The sequence below is a fragment of the Colius striatus genome, chromosome W, assembly GCF_028858725.1.
Source record: "Colius striatus isolate bColStr4 chromosome W, bColStr4.1.hap1, whole genome shotgun sequence".
NCBI classification, from domain to species: domain Eukaryota; kingdom Metazoa; phylum Chordata; class Aves; order Coliiformes; family Coliidae; genus Colius; species Colius striatus.
In genome coordinates, this window is record NC_084789.1 from 10,626,211 (window position 1) to 10,644,538 (window position 18,328).

General features: G+C 40.9%; 1 protein-coding gene across 1 annotated transcript in view; it reads left to right on the forward strand.

Moving 5' to 3' along the window:
* LOC133628488 (E3 ubiquitin-protein ligase NEDD4-like) overlaps positions 1-18,328 on the forward strand; it is a 352,048-nt gene that overhangs the window by 246,403 nt on the left and 87,317 nt on the right. Inside the window, exons 6-10 of the mRNA XM_062016712.1 lie at positions 8,762-8,812; positions 11,425-11,486; positions 11,591-11,693; positions 12,600-12,766; positions 17,593-17,722. Coding sequence (XP_061872696.1) covers positions 8,762-8,812; positions 11,425-11,486; positions 11,591-11,693; positions 12,600-12,766; positions 17,593-17,722 — 513 coding nt within the window. The remainder of the gene's footprint in view (positions 1-8,761; positions 8,813-11,424; positions 11,487-11,590; positions 11,694-12,599; positions 12,767-17,592; positions 17,723-18,328) is intronic.

Here is an 18,328-nt window from a genome sequence, read left to right on the forward strand (position 1 = left end):
TAAGCCTGAGGATAATAATGAGTGTGGAATACCCACCAAATTTCTTCCTTTTTATCCCAGACTGGTACTACTGTAGCTATAAAGTGTGAGCCATCATCACTTTGAATTTCCCTCAGAAGGGAAAGTGTATTGAACCATCTTTTAAGATCTTTAACTGTTTTCTCCAGTGGCTGATGTAAAACCTGTATACTGGATCCCCTTCCATGTGAAAGTGAACTGGACTTTATCTTGTTCAAGGAGAGGGATCATAAAATACATATCCTTAACATCTAAGGCAGACATCCAAGAATGGGTAGCTCCTTGTATCATTGTCACAACCTGCACAATACTTGGAACTGCAGCAGTTGAAGGGTGCAGTATTGGCGTTTAAGCATTCATAATCTACTATGAAATGCCATTGTCAGGTGGGTTTCTTTATGGGCCACACTGGTGAATTATAAGGTGAATGAGTCCTTTCAATGATGCTTCTTTTTTCCAATTCTGTTACCACCGTGTCAATCCCTGTGAGGACTGCCGCAGGCAGTGGATATTGTCAGACATTAGTGACTTCTGAAGGGGGTACAGATTTGGAGGTTTCTAGCAAGCTCATTTTCACTGTGCCTAATCCCTTTACATGTCCTGCAAAACTCCACACAGTTCAATCTGGGAGTTTCCACTCACCCATGCAGTAAGTCAAATCCTAGGAGATTAGTGTGTGCAGCACCTACTAACACTTCTGTCTTAGTCATTCTTTGTTCTCCAGGCAACTAGAAAGTAATTTCTGCAGTGGGGCATGTTTTTACGACACCATCAATTCCCATGAATTTAACCTTGCGTCGGGTGGGGTTTATGCCCCAAAGTTGTGCTGTTTTATCATTGATTACTGACATTTGGGCCCCAGTGTCAATGAGGAATTCTATTGATATTTTCGGGGATCTGACAGGAAGGGAAATAATAGGTTCTTTGTCATTACCAGAGAGCCACTGAATGGCTAATATCCGCCAGGCAGGGTAGCTCACTGCCCTCCCTGGGGATGGGAGATTTTTTTGCTGGGACTCTGACAAATCAATCAAATTATGTTCCAGTGCAGAAGGCACAACTCTATCATGACCAGGAGACTCTCCAGTTGGACATTTTACCTCAACCATTCTTTCTAGTTAAGAAAGAGATTTTTAATATAAGTTTTAATGTAAGTTTTAATTTCCAGGCCACTTAGGTAATTATGCCACACTGCCATCCTAAGGAGGGTGGGGGTGGATAGGGGGCAGTGAGCAAGAGACTGTCCTGGTGCTTCATTGCTGACTGGGCAAAACCATGACAGTATCTCAGGCATGGTACTTGCATATAAGTCATCTCTGTACGTGTCTGTTGAGAAATACACCAAGGGAACTTTGTAGACTTGTCTCTTTATGTCCCTACCGCCTGCACCAACCCATCAGTGAAGCTTTCTCCCCATCTCAGGTGCAGAGGAAGGAGCCTCTTCCCTACATACATAGCAAAGCTGCATCTATGTTCAGTCACAGTTCTGTTTCTAACCAACCTGAAAATTTCCTGTGTACACAAGTCGTGTTTTTTCTTGAGCTAAAAACTGCATGAACAGATCTAGAAATAGTTATATATTTTCTTCTGAGTAGTTACTTGAGTAACTGTATTGAAGCAGGAGGTGGAAGGTACGTGGTATTTGCCAATATTAAGCGAGAAATATGTTATCTGTCTAAAAACAATGCATGCTGACAGATTTTTCCAGTAATTGCTAGGAAGAGGATTGATAGTAAAAATTCTGTGGCGAAAAATCTATTACCTATTTTTCATAGAATCATAGAACAGTAGGGGTTCGAAGGGACCTTTAGAGATCATCTAGTCCAACCCCTCTGCAGAAGCAGGTTCACCTAGATCAGGTTGCATAGGAACATGTCCAGGCAGGTCTTGAAGACCTCCAAGGAAGGAGAGTCTACAGCCTCCCTGGACAGCCTGTTTCAGTGCTCCATCATCCTCACATTAAATAGATTCTCCTTATGTTTAAATGGAACTTTTTGTGTTCCAGCCTCTTTCCATTACCCCTTGTCCTGTCACTAGATACATGTCGTGGTTTGACCCAGCTAGCAAAGAAACACCACGACAATCTCTCGCTCGATGCCCCCATTCAGCTCCAGTGAAATGGGAGTAAATAAAGATAAGCAAGGTTGTTGTTGATTGAGACAAGGGCAAAGAGGGCTCGCTGCCAGTTACGGTTCCAGGCAAAACAGACTCCAGTACTCGACTTAGAGAGGAAAGTAGGAAAGTTTATTCTACTACCTACAAGAAATAGAATGGAATAGAAGCAAAAAGGGAGTAGGATGATTGAGAAAATTACAACCAGCACTTTAAGATCTCCCTCCCCCATCCTTCCTGGGCCCAGCTCACTGTTCCCGATATATCTACCTCCTCTCCCCTCAACAACTCAGGGGGTAGGGAATGGGGGATGTGGTCAGTCTCTCATAGATGGTCTCTGCCCCTTCTGTCTTCTCAGATGAGGACGACTCCTGGCATTCTTCCCCTGCTCTTATACGGGGTCCCTCCCCTGGGACACAGTCCTTAAGGAACTTCTCTGACGTGGGTTCTTCACAGCAGCTACGGCTTCTGCCGATACAGGGTCCCTCATATGGAACACAGTCCTTGTTGAATATCTCTGGAGTGGATTCTTTGCCACGGTTGCAGTTTCTGCAGATACAGGGTCTTTCCTTCGGGACACGGCCTCTTCTGGGCATAAGTTTAATGAGCTGCTTTGTCGTGGGTTCCTCTCCACAGTTACAGCTGCGGTGAATATTGGGTCCCTTCCTCAGGACACGGCCTCCTCCGGCCATAGTGATAAAGGGTCCCTCCCACGTGACATGGCCTCTTCCGGCCATAGTTTTGATGAAGAGAATCACTGCCCCTGGCTCAGGGTCTGTAATGAAGTGATTTTGTCCCTCTCACGGGACACAGCCTCCTCTGGCCATAGTCACTGCCCCTGGCACGGGGTTTTTAGCAAAATGAGTCTCTGCCCCTGATTCGGGTTTTCTAGCAAAATGAGTCTCTGCCACTGATGCGGGGTCTTTAAAGAAATGCAAACAAATCCCAGCTTCACCAGTCCTCTCCGTAGAATGCAGGGGAGTCTGCTCCAGCACGCCTCCTCCTCTCTTTCCTCACTGACCTTGGAGTCTGCATGGTTGTTTCTCTCACTCTTCCTACTCCTTGCATCACTACCAGGCGGAAAAGAAGAAGGGACAGAAAAAGGAAGAAACAGGAAGAAGCCTCCTCTTCCGACTTCTTCTTGAAAAGTGATCGTGGAGGTGTCTAATTGGCTCAGCCCCAAAAGTGGGTCTGGCTCACAGCTGGGGAGAGTTTCGAGAAACTTCTTTACAGCCATCTTTACAGCCCCTTCCCCCTTACCAGAAAAGTCTATCATGTGAAACCATGACAATACAACAGAAAAAAGTGATGCCCCAACCTCCTAACATCCACCATTTTGATATTTGTAAATATTAATAAGATTCCCCCTCAGTCTCCTCTTTTCTAGACTAAACAGTCCCAGTTCCTGCAGCCTTTCCTCGTATGAAAGATGTTCCAGTCCCCTGATCATCTTGGTGGCCCTGCGCTGACTCTCTCCAGAAGTTGTCTGTCCCTCTTGAGCTGAGGAGTCCAGAACTGGACACAATACTCCAGATGAGGCCTTACCAGGGCAGAGTAGAGGGAGAGAAGAACCTCCCTTGACCCGCTGGCCACACTCTTCTTGATGCATCCCAGGATGCCATTGGCCTTCTTGGCCACGAGGGCACATTGCTGGCTCATATTTAGCTTATCAATCGGGACTTTCATGTCTCTCTCTGCAGAGTAGCTCTTCAGCAGGTCAATCCCCAGTCTGTACTGGTGCATGGGGTTGTTCCTTCCCAGGTGCAGGACTCTGCACTTGTCCTTGATGAACCTCATGAGGTTCCTCTCTGCCCACCTCTCAAGCTGGTCGAGATCACACTGAATGGCAGCACAGCCTTCTGGGGAATCAGCCAGTCCTCCCAGTTTGGTGTCATCAGTGAACTTGCTGAGGGTACCCTCAGTTCCCTCATGCAGATTGTTGATGAAGATGTTGAACAAGACTTGCCCCAGAACCAATCCCTGTGGAACTCCACTGACCACAGGCCTCCAACTCGACTCTGTGCCATTGATCACCACCCTCTGGGCTCTGTCATTCAGCCAGCTCTCGATCCACCTCACTGACCACTCATCCAAGCCACACTGCCTGAGCTTTCTGAGGAGGATGTTATGGGAGACAGTGTCAAAAGCCTTGCTGAAGTCAAGGTAGATGATATCCACTGCTCTCCCTTCATCTATCCGGTCAGTTGTACCATCTTAGAAAGCTATCAGATTTGTCAAGCAGGATTTCCCCTTGGTGAATCCATGTTGACCCCCCCAATAACCATCTTTTCCTTCATGTATTTAGAGATCGTATCCAGGATGAACTGTTCCATCACCTTTCCAGGGATGTTATCATATGAAATGTGAATTTTAATGTTAAATGTAATGCTCTACTATGAGAAATAAGTAAACCTGACTTTGGGGCAGCAGTATTCACTTCTTTGTATTCTGTGCATAGCAGGATTATAAATAAGCAGCTGGTTATTTAGGAATCACTAGAGCTGATCTCTAGTATCATAAGCAGTATCTGGGAGAAATTATTTTCCCTGAGAAATAGTTGACTTTTGAAGAATGCACTATGCCTCATTTTGAAAATTCATATCTTATGTAATGAATACCAGCTCACAGAGCAAACACATATATGCTGTTTAATTACCAGCAGGTGCTGCCCAGGCTCCTTTGGCAGAGCTTTCCACTCAGCCTCCCCACAGCAGGGATCTCTGGTTTCACTGTTCTGGCCCATACCCACCTCATCTGATCAGTGAGAGATGAGCAGATGTGACCTGGGCCTGGTTTTGTCTGTGTGGTACTTTTGGGTATGTCTCTTCATGACAACTGTCCATACAGCTACATCACTGGGATACCCTTTTTTTTTAGAACAAACTGTGTATTTTTGATTTATAAAAATGTACCTATGTTTCAGACGACTTCAGGTCAAAATTATAAGATGAAAGATTTCCTCAGTCACTGGTGGATTGTGAAAGAAGTAATAAGCACTGATGGTGATTAGGTGTTGGGGACTGTCATGGTTTAGGCCCATCTAGGAACACAGGACCATGATCAGCCATAAGTATTAAGGGCCCTTGGAATGCCCTAAGGGCAGGGAGGGCTCACACACCACTTATGGTCCCAGGCAAAACAGACATAACTACACAAGTAGGGGAAGAAAACAGAACTTAATTTAATCCACCACCCATCAAAAAACAAAACAAACATAAAACAACACAAAGTGGCACAATGATGAAGAGCACAACCAGCCCTTTAAGATCACCTTCCCCTCAACCCTCCCCTCTTCCAGGGCTCAGAGCCCTGATCTTTATCTCCTGCTCCCTGATGGGCTGGGGTGGGGGGAGGGGAATGAGGGTTTCAGTCTGATTGCTCCTGCCACTTGTCCACTTGTCTTGCCTCAGGGCAGGAGGGCTCCTTCATCCTCCCTGCTCCACAGCAGAATCCCTCACATGCCTACACAGGCCCTTCATCCCAAGGGCTGCAACTCCTCTCTGCCTCTCGTGTGGGTCTCTGCGGCCTGCAGACCCTCCAGCAGGTCCTGTGCCATGGCTGCCTCCTCACACAGTCTCCTGCCTGTCTGGGCACACTCACTGGGAGCTGCTGGTGGCTCTCAGTGCCTAACATTGCCCTCCATGGGTTGCAGGGGCACAGCTGCGTTCTCATCACAGGCTGCAGAGGGGTCTCCAATCCAGTGCTCCTCCTTCCTTCCTCTTTCTCTGACCATGGTCCACATGGTCATCTCCATCTTGTACACCTCCTCTTCCACTGCAGATTTCCCTTCTTAAATAATGATGGCAGAGGCAGAGGTGCCAGATTGACTTGACTGGGCTGAAGGTGGGTCCACCTCAGAGCCAGGGGATGTTTAGAGAATTGATTACTAGGACAGCACTGCAGCCCCCTCCCCCTGTTACCAAGCAAAAAGCAGCTCCACACAAACTCATGACAAGACCACAGTGTGACATAGCTGCTATCCCTCTTTTGAGTCCTTCTGCGAGGACCCTGTGTTCCCCTCAGGAGAGATTTTACAGTCCTGAGAATGAGCATTTGGTTAACCTCCGAGGGAAGAAGAGCAGGAGATGGCTCCTGCTGATGAGGGGTCAGAGGAATGGTCTCATGGTGCCCCTTAATGCAGCCATTCCTTCTACAGGACTTGGAAACTGCCCAGTTCCTCTGGGGATCTGGTTGCACAAAGGGAGGCTTGAGACTGTCTTCCAATAGCCTCTCCCTTCAACAAGTCCCCTGAGGCTTCTCAGTGGTTTTGTGGAGTTCCTGGGTTATTGGTTTTTTTGCCATTTTTTTAATGTCTTCCATCACAGCAAGGAGGAAATATTAATCCCAGTCACTAGAATAGTGAATTGCTCTTATAAATCAGCAAATGATGATCATGATCAATGAGTAGATTAGTTTAGCTGTGAAGCTGACTTTCAGCACGTCCACATCACTACCGTGTGGGAGACCTCATATAGCTCTTAAGATACCCTCCCTAGATAGTGTCCAAAGTGGTATTGTGTGCATCTAGTTAGGTTAAGTGCAAACATATTGATAAAAATCTATCAGAAAGATTATCTGTTTATAAAGGAGAAATTGGAATATTTCTCTGGTGTCTGCGCAGCTTCTGAATATCATTGTCCCAATCACTATGCCTCCTCTTTACAGCACTTAGGAGCACCTGGGCCTGGTGTTGCAGGCCAGTATGCTGCTACTTGTGTTCTTACTCTCATTATGAACTATATTTTGATGGGAGCTTGTGACTTGATTAATTTTCAGTGTGTGACTACTCTGTCACATTCCGGGGCACTTTATAATACCAGTAAGTTACTAGGACACATGGCATTTTGAAGTAATGCGGTGCTAAGAGGCAAACAGGAATCTCTCCATGAAGTGCCTGACTATACTGTCAAGTGCTTTTTATTAATTTTTATTTCTGGGTTGCCCTCTATTACTTATCAGCAAAGAAGATCAACTGATCAATGTGTATGCATTTCAAACAGGGAGATGATCTGCACAGGGATGTGTTGAAGTTAGATGGATAGTAATAGCTACATTTCAAAGAAAAATGTAGATTAATTGACAAGCAACTCTTCTCTTGAGGTAACATTGTTAATCATAAAAATTGTTACATGTTGAAGTCATTGTAAGGTGTCTCTAAGTGATACAGATAGATACCTGAGCGCTGCTTTAAAGTTATAATTTATTTAAAGCAATCACAGTCCATTGAGAATGCAAATATTTTCTTCTAGAAACATTATATCTAGTGTAGTTGAAGATATGGAGTGAGCAGACATTATTGTTTGGTGAGAAAACTGATGAGAGCCATTTCTTTCTAGGCTTTATTGAGCTGTCAAGTGAGTGATAACAATACGCATTTTCCCTCTCAAAGTTTATTCTTCCTTTGTCCACCTCTGCTAATATTTCATGTTTCTTTACTTCTGTCTGTCCCTGTAAGTGGATTGCTAGGAGTGCACTGAGGTATCTTGTGTGAATTTTTATGCTCTTTAAAGTGGTAGATATGAGTGGGTGATTAGGCCACTGCACACAGTCCAGTCTGAGCATCTTCAAGAATCACTGAGTATTGCAAAGGTCAGATAGGTCTTTGAACTATTAGACCTTGAAAGGCTTTCTTTATCCTATAATCTTCATAGTTGTAAAACAGGCATGGAATATAGGTATTGGAGTTCTACCAGTAATAAAGGTATAGTTAGATAGGGGTCAGATCCCACTGTCAGCTTGTGGATGGTTACCTCTGTGGGAGATGGTGCCTTTGGCTTGTTCACTCTGAGAGAAAGTGGTGATCAAACAGATAGTGAAGAACATGCAGAAAAGTAGCATTTATCACTTCTACATGGACAAATAAGTGAATTTGTGATGGTGCTATGTGGCTCGAGTGTTGGTATAACCACATCCACATGCTTAACTTGAACCACTGTACTAATGGTCAAGTCTTCAGGTGGGAAATACAAGATTACTCAAAAGGCTGGTTATAAGGGTGTATAACTGTTCCTCATAAAGTTGCTGTTCTGAATTAATGTAAACACATTCTTTAAAAAAACCACCAAAAGTTCTAATACTTCAGTTTCTGTTTGGTAAAGTGATAAAATAAATTTTTGTTTGGGGCAAAAATATTTACAGTTCATGCAGTTCTATCTTCACTGTTTGGATGTTGGGTTCTTTCCCTCCCTTCCCTGCCACATGTGCATACAAGGTTTTCCTTAAAATAAAGAAGAAAAAAAAAGTCATCAAGACTTGACATGAATATTTCAATGACATAGAGAATAGTAATTTCACTCTGCTTCTTAATGTATGTGGAGACTAATTCATGGTAAGAGTAGATTATGACTTTATTTTTTTAAATATGTATGGTTTGTCAGAGGAAACAGACTTTTGTCAGTATGTAACATACGCCCTATGGACTAAGAAGCCATTTTAGACTGCCACAGAAAATGTTCTGCTGAAATAGATAAATTACAAAAACAGATAAAGGGACAGAAACCAGTAATTGCTAAAATAATGGTACTCAACCATCTTTATTTTTTGCTTCATTGTGACTGGATTGATATTTATAATTTTTTACTTTTCTGTTGTAAAATGACTTCTTTTTCTGCCTTTTCTTTCTGTTTGACAGACTAGAGACGACTTCCTGGGTCAAGTGGATGTGCCACTCAGTCATCTTCCAGTAAGCAGTGCTTTTGTGTCTTTTTTGTTATCACCAGATAGGAAAAACTCTGATGTTATGTAGAATTTATTTCTGTAAGTGGTCTGGTTAATTTTTCTTAAAGCAAGCATTCTCAGCATAGCACTAGAGGTTTAAAGAAAAATGTTATGCACAACAAAGTCCCACCATGCACAGGAATTGGGAGAAATGGTTCCCTTTTCAGGGACAAGGAGGACAGTTGTTCTCTGGTATCTGTTGAATTTCTCAACATCCAGGATTCACTTGCCATCCTGATTCTACCTTAAAATTCTTGTCTGATCTGAGTCAATTCATGAATGACATGTAGCCAATAGACTGGTCGTTTCTCACCTTACTGTTGATGATTATTCTCTGATTAATCTTCTGGCTTTGTCCTTTTCATGATTTTCCCTTATGGTTGAAACAGTTGTGCTCTCTCTTAGAAAACTCCATTTCCTCCATAACTTTTGTTAAAACACTGAAAAACCCCACATTTTTGGAGTCTGATTTATCTGTCTGATTTTCTGTCTAAATAATATGCTGTTAAGGTTATGGGATGGTAGTTCTGTCTGGAAAGTGGATAGTATGTTTTGATATTACTTCAAACCTTGTAAAGCAAATAGCCACAGACTGAAACCAAACCAACTGCTGAACCAATGTGATAGGATCTTAAGAAGTTACAGAAATTCAGTTTCTCTGAAAATGTTATAACATTATTGATCTTTGTGGCAAATTTGAGTAAAATTACTGGTTTTATTGTTGATTGAAAGTAAACTTGTCTGAAGGACTCCTAAGTTATAATGGAAATAGTGAGATATTCATGAGTGCCATAGTACATACAACAACATTCATTGGACATTATGATTATACAAGCTGTGATATTGTCACAGCATACATTATAGCTTTTAACATGCATAGATTTATCTTTTAATGTCTATACGTGTATAAATAGGTTTTTTTCTGTCAGAGGCATGTAAGTGCCTATTACCCTTCCTAGGTGATAGGAAAGTATGTATTTTGTAATGTTTCCTGATTTTAAACAACTTAAATACATTATATGTGAAGAAATACGAATCAATTAACTTAGAAAAGCTGATATTTGGAGGATTTCCTTCAATTTTTTTAAATGTTGGAGTTCAACTACTTGGATTAATGCCTACTTTCAGTGTCATTTGTTTACAGATGTTTTCTTAAATACCAAGCATATCATTGTACAGGTACCTCAGTTTGTTTTGTACAGATAGGTAAAGTCTTAGTTACTGACATATGACAATGTCATGTCTGGCACCTCTATTACATGTAAGAGATGCACTGTGAGATGACTGAAGCACATGATCTGAGAGCTGCCACACCAGGGTGTTGATTGATTTGGTTAAAATCTACTATTTCTTGGAAAAAAATGGGATGTCTGCCTCTTGCAGATTAAGTGGACACATGGGAAACACCTTGCAGGAAAAGTGTTCAGTCAGTGAAAAGAAAGTCTGTGTAGTATTTGATATAATATCTAAGAAAAGGAAGGTTGATTTTTAAATTCTTAGTTGCTGAATTTGAAATACAAAAGCTTTTAAAAGCTTTTTATAAATAGTAGTCTAGGAGTAAGATTATTCTGTGTTTGGAAAGATGTAGTTAAAGAATTGGTCTCAAAGTATTTCTATTTGTAAGGCTGGGGCTGAAAAGGGATTTAAAGATATACTATCATTTTTTTAGTGGATGGCAATTGGGTGCAACATTCTGATAAGTACCCACTAACTTTGTGCTCATTTTGAGAAAGTTTGATGTTAATCTGAGGTACTAGTTCTCTAGTCTTACTGGAGTGTGTATGATAATGTGCTTACTCTTTCATTGTAGCACACCCTATGCTTCCAATTTTGTCAGTCCAAATTGTACAATTGATTAAAGAACCCCAAGCAATCAACAGGCTAAGTATGTGTACAGATTTCCAGTTCTTTAATTTCCTTGTCATTTAAAAATTCCTATTTTTGTACCTATAGCATCCATGTTCTCATGAACATGAAGGATGTAACTTATTTGATAAGAAATCTGAAATTTTCATGTAATAGAAAGTTTTTGAGATTTAAGTCTTTACAAAACTTAAATAGAAATCAGATGTAATCTATCAGCATTATAGTATTACTTATGTACATCATAAAATGTTTCAAAGTCTTAATTATTTTTTAATGTCTCAGCTACTTCGAAAAAAAAAATGAAAGCCAACTGAGGAGGAGGTTTTTTTTCATCACTTTCTAATGGGCAGAAAAAATACTGCTTTGAAATAGATGCAACCTTTTCTGACACTGCTATTGGCTGACTGGAAATATTTAGAAGGGGTTTGTTTAATTGCTCTTTTCTACTTATTTCTGAATTGTGAATGTTGTGTGCACTTATAAATGAGCCTTGATTCAGTCTGTCACTGTTATTTGCAGTGATAGCTGGTAGACCGTTGAAGCAACTGTGGATTAACATCTAGGGGCAACACACTGGGAGAGGTCTGCCTGCTCTGACTTCATTATTTAAATGTCTTCTCTAGCATTTCTACCACATCTGTGATGTGAATACACACACATCTCTAATTTTTGGCAAGCTCTTTAATTTGCCATTTTCTTAAATGCTTATAGACTGAAGACCCAACCATGGAAAGGCCGTACACATTTAAGGATTTCCTTCTCAGACCAAGAAGGTGAGGGGGAGGACCTTTGTATTTTAAAACATTTCTTACTTCCAGATTTGTTATTTGCAACTATTTAAGGTTTGTTAAATGAAATGTACCTTGTTGTCTTCTAGCCACAAATCTCATGTAAAGGGTTTCTTGAGACTGAAGATGGCTTATATGCCAAAAAATGATAGCCAAGAGGAAGAAAACAGTGATCAAAGGGATGAATCTGAGGTAAGGCTTAATTTGAGTTATTAGAGATTCAAATATAATTGTAGAAAAAGTTGTACCTTCAAAGATAAAACCCTGGGAGCAATGTCAATAGCAGCTTACTTTCTTCTTCCTCTCCAGCTTTTTTTCATGTTTTTTGTTGTTTTGTTTTAACCGTAACCTGATGCTTTCTCAACCATTTCAAGTATTTCAAGCTGCCACTATGAATTTTAATGTCTGTCTGACACAGTTTGTGAGCAAGTAGAAGTGGAAGTGATACCAAGTAGAAGAATTCAGAAAGTCTATGCAAGTATTTTATAAACATAATGGTCTGTATTAGGTACCTCTTCTTCAGAGGCCATTTCAAATAGGCATTAGAACATTTTTCTTTATTTCCATGACAGCCTTGACTTTGCAAAGAATAAAGCTCATGCCATCACAGCAGGTTTAAAGACTTCTCAGCACTTGTCAACCATCATCCATTTTAAGAATTAGCTACAATTAGGACCGATAAAGTGAATGCCAAGTTTGCTTTACTTACTGATAGTGTGCGGCAGTCACCTGTAACTTGGGAATGAGGGCTCTCATCCAAAGCCATATATCTCTGAGTTCAAAAGTTAGCAGTTGGTTCTCTTTGCTTCTTGTCTGGGAACCTGCATGTAGCCACCACCAGAACAGGCAACCACCCAAATACATTTGGGACTCTCTGTTCTAATAGACTGATGGGATTTCAGGGTTTTCATCATTTAAATGAGGCGCACACTGTAACCACAGATTTTATTTCTATATGGTTTACATTTAAGTAATTTTGAACTTCTCTTTGGAAAATTTTCAGAATCTGCACCTACATGCTAATGTAAGCAGCAATGAAATAACTTTGCTTCAGCTCGAACTTTAAAATTAATTAATTTTTGTTTCTTCTTTAATAAGCATGGATGGGATGTGGTCGATTCCAATGACTCCGCATCTCAGCATCAGGAGGAGTTGCCACCTCCTCCACTGCCTCCTGGATGGGAAGAAAAGGTGGACAACCTGGGGCGGACTTACTATGTCAATCATAACAACAGAACTACTCAGTGGCATCGACCAAGTTTAATGTAAGTGGCAGTGTAGTGCAATGTTTTCTGGATGTGTGCAAAATTATCAATAAGGGTAGTGATTGTTTTCCATGAACAATTGGCAAATTCAAGGCTAGAAAAAGTCTCAAGCAAGACTTGTATGAAGCAGTTTATAAAGGCACACTATTCTTTTGAGTAACAGATTAATCATGATTTTGGTGCTGTCCTATGTTTCTAAAAATTAATTCATGGAAAAATTTTCATAGACATGCTAGTAAGTTGAGAACCAAAGTCTGGATATCTTCAGTTAAAAAGGGAACATCTCCCTTTTTTTTTTAAGAATGAAAGAGACTTCCCTACCTCTAGCAAATCACATATACATATATGTATTCTGTAAAATGCTAGGAAATCTGAAGGGGTGGGAGGGAAGGCAGTGCATTAATGATGTGCCTTAGACTATTGGGAGACAGCTGTAGAATTTTTCACTAAGTAATTTAACAGGAATAAATTACTTCCTTCTATAGAGACTGTTGAAAAGGTAAGGAGAAAAAAATCAACAGTTTTAATTAAGTTAGACTGATTAACTTTGAGGAGATCCTGATTATTATTCAGTGTGTAGACCGTATTACCTGTGTAAACTACTCGTACTAATATGGAGTTCCTTTTCAAGCCTTCATTATATATTTCTTATGATTAGGTTTATAAAGCTGTGCCAAGCTTACATTTTTAAATGTATAATTGACAATGTTAAGTTATAGTGAAATCATGTATTAGTTAAACATTTTGCATTATTTTTATGTAGTGACTGTTCTTCCACTATTGCTTGTTACAACAGTAATGGTTATTCTTTCTTGAATATGCCTAATCATAGCTAAATTACACAAAAGTGTGTTGTCCTTATTTAAGGCACTATTTGTTGTTCTTGTCTGATGCACTTACTGTAGAGTTGAATTGAATGTTGTTCTGTAGCTTTTGAAATATTTACTATTGAACTATTTGAGCTTACCAATCAACATATATTTTGTCAACTAAATCTCATCAACTGCTATAATTACAATTGGTAATGACCAATCATTTTCTATTAAAAAACAGATTATATCAATTATTTTATTTAGAACCTCTTTGTAATCTGATTAAACTAAATGACATAGAGTATGTGGATTTAGAAATGTTTGACTGGCAGATACCAAAAACTAATCATCACTAGAAAGCCTTATGTTGTGGTTTGGCCCAGCTAGCACAGAAGCACCATGACAGTCTCTCACTCGGTGGCCCCCATTCACGCTCACCCTTATTAGGATGGCAGAGGCCCCAGAGAAATGGGAGTAAAAAGATGTGTCATGATTTGACATAACAGCCTTTTCTGGTAAGGGGGAAGGGACTGTAAAGATGACTTCTGTAAGAAGTTACTTGAAACTCTCCTCAGCGTTGAGCCAGACCCACTTCTGGGGCTGAGCCAATTACACGCCTCCACGATCACTTTTTAAGAAGAAGCCGGAAGAGGAGGCTTCTTCCTCCTTCTTATTCCTGTTTCTTCCTTCTTCTGTCCCTTTTTCTTTTCTGGCTGGTGGTGATGCAAGGAGTAGGAAGAGTGAGAGAAACAACCATGCAGACTCCAAGGTCAGTGATGAAAGAGAGGAGGTGTGCTGGAGTAGAGACTCCCCTGCATTCTATGGAGAGGACTGGTGAAGCAGAGATTTGTTTGCATTTCTTTAAAGACCCTGCATCAGCGGTAGAGACTTATTTTGATAATGATCCCGTGTCAGATGCAGAGACTAATTTTACTAAGACTCCCAAGCCAGGGACAGTGACTATGGCTGAAGGAGGTCATGTCCCGTGGGAGGGACTCAATCACTTCACTACAGACCCTGAACCAGGGGCAGTGATTTTCTTCATTAAAACTATGGGCAGAGGAGGCCATGTCCCGTGGAAGGGACACAATATTCACAGAAGCTGTAACTGTGGGGAGAAACCCACGACAAAGCAACTCATTAAACTTATGCCCAGAAGGACTGGGTCCCGTTTGAACGACCCTGTATCGGTAGAAGCTGCAGTTACAGGGAAGAACACACATGAGAGAAGTTCGTTAAGGACTGTGTCCCAGGGGAGACACCCCATATCGGATCAGGGGAAGAATGCAAGGAGTCGTCCTCATCTGAGAAGAGAGAAGCGGCAGAGCCCATCTATGAGAGACTGACCACATCCCCCATTCCCTACCGCCCTGAGCCATTGAGGGAGAAGGAGGTAGAGATAGTGGGAGCAGTCAGCTGGTCAGTCTCTCACAGAAGGGCTCTGCCACTTCTCTCTTCTCAGATGAGGACGACTCCTTGCATTCTTCCCCTGCTCCAACACGGGGTCCCTCCCATAGTACACAGTCCTTAATGAACTTCTCTGATGTGGTTTCTTCCCAGCAGCTATGACTTCTGTCAATACAGGGTCCCTCCCTCGGGACATGGTCTCTTCTGGGCATCATTTTAATGAGCTACTTCGTTGTGGGTTCCTTCTCACAGTTACAGCTTCTGTGAATATTGGATCCCTTCCTCAGGACAAGGCCTTCTCCGACGATAGTGATACAGAGTCCCTCCCTCGGGACACGACCTCTTCTGGCCCCTGGCTCTAGGACTTTAATGAAGTGAATCTCTGCCCCTGGCTCAGGGTTCTTAGCAAAATGAGTCTCTGCCCCTGATGCGGGGTTTTGTAGCAAAATGAGTCTCTACCACTGATGCAGGGTCTTTAAAGAAATTCAAATAAATTTCAACTTAACCAGTCCTCTCTGTAGAGTGCAGGGGAGTCATTGTCCCAGCACACCGCCTCCTCTCTTTCTTCACTAACCTTGGAGTCCGCATGGTTGTTTCTCTCCGTCTTCCTATTCCTTACGCCACCACCAGCTGGTAAAGAAGAAAGCATTGAAGAAGGAAGAAACAGGAAGAAACCTCCTCTTCTGGCTTCTTCTTAAAAAGTGATCATGGAGGCGTGTAATTTGCTCAGCCCCAGAAATGGATCTGGCTCAGAGCTGGAGAGAGTTTTGAGCAACTTCTTACAGGAGCCATCTTTACAGCCCCTTCCCCCTTACCAGAAAAGGCTGTCATGTCAAATCCTGACACCTCATCATCAGATGAGTATATAAAATGAAAGCCTCAGGAGTCCACTTTTAGCTAGGTATCATCACAGGTAGCTTGGAAACAAATACATATTTACTACCAGTAAACTTTATGCACAACACCAGGCTTGGTGAAGAGTGAAGACTTTAAAATGATGTTGTTTAGCCTTTGAATTCTATGAATTTGAAACCACTAGGAGCGGATGGTCTCATGAAGTTGAATGTAGGATACATAACCTTTCACTTTTAGGTCAGTAACTGAAATACTAAGTTGATCATGAAGGAAAAACACCTGAGTGCTGTATAGTCCATGTCTGCAGTAGGAACAGGAGAGTAGTTCCTTTCTCATAGTTCTTTAAAAAGTGCAATGATAAAATGATTGCACAAAGAAATTTTGTCCTGAATATAGCATATCAAAGTTACAGTTCTTTCATACAGTTCCTTCACTCTGAGTAGAATATTTGTTCTAGGGATTGAATATGTAAATGTTTCACTCATCCTGAAGGAGAGGTGTAAAATACAATACTGCCTTCTACAAATGTCTGCCCATTGAGTACTTAAATATAGATTTGTATCTAACTGTGCACACTGAGACGTCCCACAAGCCAGACAGGTCTCCCATCAAGGGAACTGAGATATTTTCTATTTCCACTACTAAACTAATGCCAAACTAGTGGATGCAGCCAGTTAAAAAAAAGTTATCCATAAAACAACAGCTCACATTTGCTTTGGCTGTCGCAAAAAGGAAAACAATAGTTGACATAAAGACTGAGACAAAGGTAAAATCTCTGTCAGGAACTATTCTGGTCATCAGAGGAAAGGTTGAGTGATGATGGGTTAGTATATTTGAGTGTGGACTTCTATTTCTTCTCAGACAACTTCAATGTATAAAGAATATTAAATTCCACTGTTACATGATGAATGCAAATTACCCCTGGGGACATTCTGGTTGGACACAAGAGGAAAATTTCTCACAATGAGAACAATCAGCTATTGGAATAATCTCCCCAGGGAAGTGGTGGATTCCCCAACATTGGACACTTTTGAGTTTTGACTGGACAGACTGCTGGGCCATCTTGTCTAGACCAAGAAAGATTGGACCAGATGATCCTTGAGGTCCCTTCCAACCTGGTACTCTATGATTCTGTGACACTTATGAAGTACTTCCAGTTTTATTTACTTTGAATTGAGGGATTAAATGTTCTCTTATTTGTGAAGCCTGACAAATACAAGAATAATGATTGTTATAATCCAAAGCATTTATGAGGTTTTGAAAGCAATGAACAAAGTAGGTGTTCTACTTTAATATTTCTTAGTTATTTTCTTGGTTTAGAATCATAGAATCATTTCAATTGGAAAATACCTTTAAGATCATAGAATCATAGAAGATCATTGAATCCAACCACTAATCTAATACTGCCAATCCCATCACTAAACTAAACTATATTCCTCAGCACCTCATCTATGTGTCTTTTTAATATCTCTAAGGATGGTGACTCCACCACCTGCATGGGCAGCCTGTTCCAATGCTTAATAACCCTCTCACTGAAAAAGTTCTTCCTAATGTCCAATCTAAACCTCCTCTGGTGCAAATTGAGACCATTTCCTTGTGTCCTATTATTCATTACTGGAGAGAAGAGATCGACCCCCACCTCACTACAACTACCTTTCAGGTAGTTGTAGAGAGTGATCATGTCTTTCCTCAGCCTTCTCTTCTCTAGGCTAAGATTTTCTCCTTCACATGCTTTTATGTCCCCCCATCTAGTGACGTGGGAGCTGATTCAGACAACAAAATCAGACAAATAAACCAAGAAGCAGCCCATAGGCGGTTCCGCTCTCGAAGACACATTAGTGAGGATTTGGAAGAGAGAGTAGAGAGTGGAGACATTCCTGAGGTATGTAAAGGTCTTGGGTTTAAGAAGTTGACTAAACTTCAAGCTGATGTGTTTCTCACTTGTAAGCTAACTACTATACAACATACATAGTAATGTTTTTACATGGTGTTTGTGGAAATTGCCTCAGTAAAATACCAATGACACAATAAAAATCCTAAACAGAGCTGAACTTTCAAGGTCCCATTCATTTGTGGGTGTCTGATAATGTATGCACAATAACAGTGGCATAAGTTGTAAAAAGAAGGGAAACATACTGTCTGGAACTGCCATGTACTTCAGTTTTCTTTAGTGTCTTGATTTAGGGGAAAGAGAAGTGCTGGGTTTGTTTCCCAAAATACTTGGGTTTAGATAGAATTCTGAGATCTTATTCATGAGGGTGTTTGTTTAATTTATAGCTAGACTAAATAAATTAAATTTTGTAGTTATTTGTAGACCTAAGTGAGAGTTTGTGCAAAGCTCTAACTCCATTCAACTTTAAGAAATATTTTATTATGTAAATCACAGACAAAATTTTTTGTAAAAGCTAGTTTGGTTTACTGAATGTTATTCAGAGCAACAAATAGATTGCTAAAACTAAAACATCTTTTTCTTGCAAGTTTTTAGTAA